The sequence below is a fragment of the Montipora capricornis genome, chromosome 14 (genome assembly GCF_036669925.1).
Source record: "Montipora capricornis isolate CH-2021 chromosome 14, ASM3666992v2, whole genome shotgun sequence".
NCBI lineage: Eukaryota > Metazoa > Cnidaria > Anthozoa > Scleractinia > Acroporidae > Montipora > Montipora capricornis.
In genome coordinates, this window is record NC_090896.1 from 19,817,992 (window position 1) to 19,822,991 (window position 5,000).

Genomic DNA, 5,000 nt, shown 5'->3' on the forward strand with positions numbered 1-5,000 from the left:
TCGTTTCCTAGCTGTTCATTCTGGTGGAATTTCTGTAAGTCGCGAATGCTATGGTTTTTCTGGATTTTGCCGAGTTTCCTTCACTTATCACTGTTGTATTTATTTTCTATTTGCTTGTCATTTCTCCTAGTCAAACTCGTCTTCGTGAAAACAAATAAAGTCTACGATGTTTGAAGTACAGAGCCAGTCTGATTTCGACTCGATCAATGTTACGGCGAAACAGCGATAACATCGTTTGAAGAAATTCGAATATGTCCGTGGATCCTGGAGCTATTTCGACGGCTGAGGCAACAAGCGAAGTCAGGATAAGACACCCTAATGTTACGATCGACCAGTCTCAGGTTAGGCACGAAAGAAACCTTCGACTAAAGGCCTCTAGAGGCGCCGCTAAAGGAGTAGTGACCAGAAGGCAAAATGAAGCAAGGGAAATTATGTCGGACTTTGGCGACGTGAAAGACCTAGAGCTGAAGCATGCCGAGTTGGATGAAGCGATAAAAAACTTTAATACGGCGCACCAAGCTTACCATGGTCAGCTCGAGGACCGAACCGAGATCGATGATTCAAAAGAATATTACGACGCTACCCTGCTCCTTGCTAATGACACTAGAAGAATAATCGACGACTGGATTCAAGTTGGCTTTAAACAACCGCCAGGAGCAAACAGTGAACCGAACCTTCAACCCGAGGACTCTGTTAGCAATAGCAATGTTGGCTCTCGAACTGCCTCAAAGTCTAAGACCAGATCTAATGCCTGCTCGCGATCCTCAAGAAGTAGTTCAGTGTCTGGTGCTAGAGTAGCGGCTGCGGCGAAAAGAGCATCCTTGGCAGCCGAAGCCTCAATGCTGCGAGAACAACAAGCTTTGCAACAGGAAGAACTCCGCTTGCAACAAAGGAAACAACAGCTAGCTCTCGAGACCGAGATTGCCAAACTTAAAGCGGAAGAATGTGTCCTAGCAGAAGCCGAGGCACGGTTCACGGCAGCTGGCAAGATTAAGGGTGTCTGGAGTATTGTTCCACCTGTGGTCAAAACGGACTTCTGCGAGCCTGAAGCGTCTAAAGTAATGCCCAGCGACACCCAGCGACTCTTTGCTCGAACTGAACAGCTTCCAATTTCTGATCTGGGTGCTGGGAGACACCGGCACAGAGAGATGGATTCTCGAAATTCGATTTCTAGCGAGGAAGGATTCCGACAGTTTATGGACTTGCAGTGGCAGCAGCAGGAACAAAATCGTAATATAATGCATATACAACAACAGCAGAACCACCAAGTGCAACAGCTGCTAAAGCAACAACAGTTACATACTTTGGCCCTGACCTTGCCTCAGCCTGAAGTGCCAACTTTTACTGGGGATCCTATTGAGTACTGCAATTTTATTAGAGCATTCGAGAACATGATAGAAGCTAAAACCACAAGCTATAGTGCCAGATTGTACTACCTCGTGCAATACACAACAGGCGACGTACAGGAACTAATGCGAAGTTGTCTCGCAATGGATTCCGAGAAAGGCTATCGTGAGGCTCGGAAACTCCTTACTAAGCGTTATGGACAGCCATACAGGATCGCCTCGGCATGTGTTGAACGAGTCACCAATGGGCCTGCTATCGAGTCTGAAGATGGAGCCGCTCTACAGTCGTTTACTGTCCTTTTAACCAGTTGCAAGAACACTTTAACTGACATTGGCTATCTCAGTAAAATTGAGAACCCCGACAGCTTAAAGAAAGTAGTGTCCAGGCTTCCTTTCAACCTGCGCCAAAAGTGGCGTGATGTAGCGGACACCATTACAGAGAGGCAGGAGAGAGAAGTAACCATCAGTGACGTCGCGAGTTTCGTAGAGGAGAAAGCCCGTATATTAACGCATCCCATTTTTGGAGACATATCTAGCGAACCGAAAGGCAAAGGCGGTCTTGACAAGAGAACATCGACAAGCAGAAGGGTCTCTTCGTTCGCAGCCGACGCCCACAACCCTGATCACACTGGTGAAGGTGTCTCTGAGGAGATTCCGGTGCCAAGATTCAATCGTAACAGTCTATGCTGCCCGTTATGCAAATCTCCTCATTGGCTATCTCAATGCAATGATTTCAGAAGAAGAGGCGTCAGCGAAAGATACGAATTTGTACGAGAGAAAGAACTTTGCTATAATTGTCTTGTTCCCGGTCATTACGTCGCTGCTTGCCCAAAGACGAGCTTTTGCAAGGTGGACGGGTGTCACGAAAAGCATTCAACATTCCTACACCCACCTTCGGCGCGGTTTTATGACGCAACCCAGCCAGAGACAGGAGCTCAGAGCGCCTATGTAAGTGTTGGCAAACCACATCGTACCGTTACTGGGGCCGGAACATCAGTAACCGGATTACCTGTGGTACCAGTTAAAGTGAGAGCCAAAGGGAGTAACACCCTTTTGCTTACGTACGCCTTCCTAGACGGTGGTTCGAATACGACCTTCTGCAGTGATCAGCTATTGAAGGACCTTGGAGTCAGAGGTATCGACACCACATTATCGCTAACCACGATGGAAAGAGAAAATAGCACGAAAGCGAGTTCTTTGGTCCAGTTAGAAGTCTTCGATTTAGATGAAAATAATTTTATAGAACTACCACTGGTGTTTTCTGCTCCCGTACTGCCGATTTCATCAGAGAGTGTACCTCGTCAAGAAGATGTTGACAGGTGGTCCCATCTAAAAGGAATACGTATTGCAGAGATAGACCCCCGTGTTGGTTTACTAATAGGCCACGATGTACCTAAAGCTCTGGAACCAAAAGAAGTTAAGGAAAGTCAGGATGGAGGTCCATATGCAACAAGAACTTTGCTAGGCTGGGCCATTAATGGCCCGTTAGGCAGAAACGGGAACGGTGCTCGTACTACCAATTTCATTAGAAGAGACGCCGAACTCGATCAAATGTTCCAGAGATTTTGTAATATGGAATTTCACGATTCGTTGCTTGACAATACGAAGGAGATGTCTCTTGACGACAAAAGAGCATTGGAGATCATGGAATCTTCCGCCGTTCACAAAGAAGGCCACTATGAGATAGCCTTACCATGGAGATATTCGCCATCCTGTCTGCCAAACAACAGAGTTCTAGCGAAACATCGACTGAAGCTGTTAAGAAGAAGGTTTGTCAAGGACCCAGATCTCTTCCAGAAGTACTCCTCCTTCATCGACAACCTTTTAGACAAAGACTACGCCAGACAGGTTCCAGATCATCAGAGTATTAAATCGGAAAAGGCTACTTGGTTTTTACCACATCATCCAGTGTTCCATCCGAAGGAACCTGAGAAAGTCCATGTTGTGTTTGACTGTGCAGCGAAATACAGGGGCGTTTCTCTCAACGACGTACTGCTACCGGGCCCGGACATGACCAACTCCCTCATTGGCGTTCTTACTCGGTTCCGACAGGAACGGATCGCTGTCATGGCCGACGTAGAGTGCATGTACTACCAAGTTCGTGTTCCACCCAGCGATTCGGATGTCCTACGCTTCCTGTGGTGGCCTGGGAACGACCTTGAAAGTCAACCTAAAGAGTACCAGATGAGAGTTCACTTATTCGGTGCAGTGTCTTCTCCAAGCTGTGCGAACTTTGCTCTAAGGAAAGCAGCAGACGACAACTTGCCGCAATTTGACTCCGAGGCAATCAAGACGGTCAAAAGAAACTTTTACGTTGACGACTGCTTAAAGTCTGTGCAAGGAGAAGAAGAAGCTATTCGTCTGACCGATGAACTTAGAAGGCTTCTAGGAAAGGGAGGTTTCAATTTAACCAAATGGGTTTCAAACTCTCGCAGGGTCATTGAATCCCTTCCTGTGTCTGAAAGAGCGGGTACATTCAAGGATCTCCACGATGGTCAGCTACCCGTCGAGCGTGCTCTTGGGGTACGTTGGGATGTGGAACGTGACAAGTTCTGTTTCAAGATTGAAGTTAGAAGCAAACCCCTCATGAGAAGAGGATTACTTTCAGTTGTTTCTTCGTTGTACGATCCCCTCGGTTTCGTAGCCCCAGTTGTCCTCTCAGCCAAAGTTATTCTACAAGATTTGTGCCGTAGAAGATTGGAATGGGATGACCCTATTCCTGATGACGAAAGGAATCGTTTGCTAAGTTGGTTGGAAGATCTTCCAAAGCTTGAACAGCTCTCAGTTGATCGCTGTTTGAAGCCACCGGGCTTTGGTAAAGTTGTTTCTGTGCAACTACATCATTTCTCAGACGCTTCTCAACAAGGTTATGGTGCGGTCTCCTACCTCAGATTTCTGAATGATAAAGACGCGATACACTGTTCGTTCATGATGGGAAAGGCAAGGACTGCACCCCTTAAGACCGTGACAATACCAAGGTTAGAGTTGTCGGCAGCCGTCGTGGCATCAAGGCTGGACAAGATACTTCGAAAAGAAATCGATCTCCCCGTAGATGAATCTGTATTTTGGACAGACAGTACTTGTGTAATCAGCTACATACAAAATAACGACAAGAGGTTTCACACTTTTGTTGCTAATAGGATAGCCATCATACATGATGCATCTTCGCCGTCTCAGTGGAGGTATGTGAATTCAGAAGGGAATCCTGCAGACGACGCTTCGAGAGGTCTTACGGTGGATTCCTTCATCTCCAAGAACCGTTGGATAAATGGTCCAGATTTTCTGTGGAAGCCAGAATCAAGATGGCCCGTTCAGCCCACCGCCCAAATGCAGGACAACGACCCTGAAATCAAGAGGGAGAGTCAAGCCTTTTTCTCTCTTACCGACGCTGGTACTAATTGTGTCAACCAACTCCTTGAGTACTTTTCATCATGGTATCGTCTTAAGAAATTCGTTGCTTGGGTTTTGCGCTATCGGGAGAAGCTGAAGCAGTCATCCAAAAGACGTAGAGAAGGACTGGCACTAGTACAAGACTCCCCTGAAGACAGGACGTACGACCCTTTTAGTGTAGACGAGATCGACAGAGCTGAAAAGGAAATTCTCAAATTCGTCCAACGACAAAGTTTCCAAGAAGAGTTGTCACGGCTCGAAGAG

The 5,000-nt window shown here is 46.8% G+C and overlaps 1 protein-coding gene across 1 annotated transcript in view; it reads left to right on the plus strand.

Moving 5' to 3' along the window:
* Window positions 1-251: 251 nt before the first annotated feature.
* Window positions 252-5,000, plus strand: part of LOC138031633 (uncharacterized) — a 6,057-nt gene continuing 1,308 nt past the window's right edge. The window contains exon 1 of the mRNA XM_068879290.1: window positions 252-5,000. This exon is cut by the window's right edge and continues 1,308 nt beyond it. Coding sequence (XP_068735391.1) covers window positions 252-5,000 — 4,749 coding nt within the window.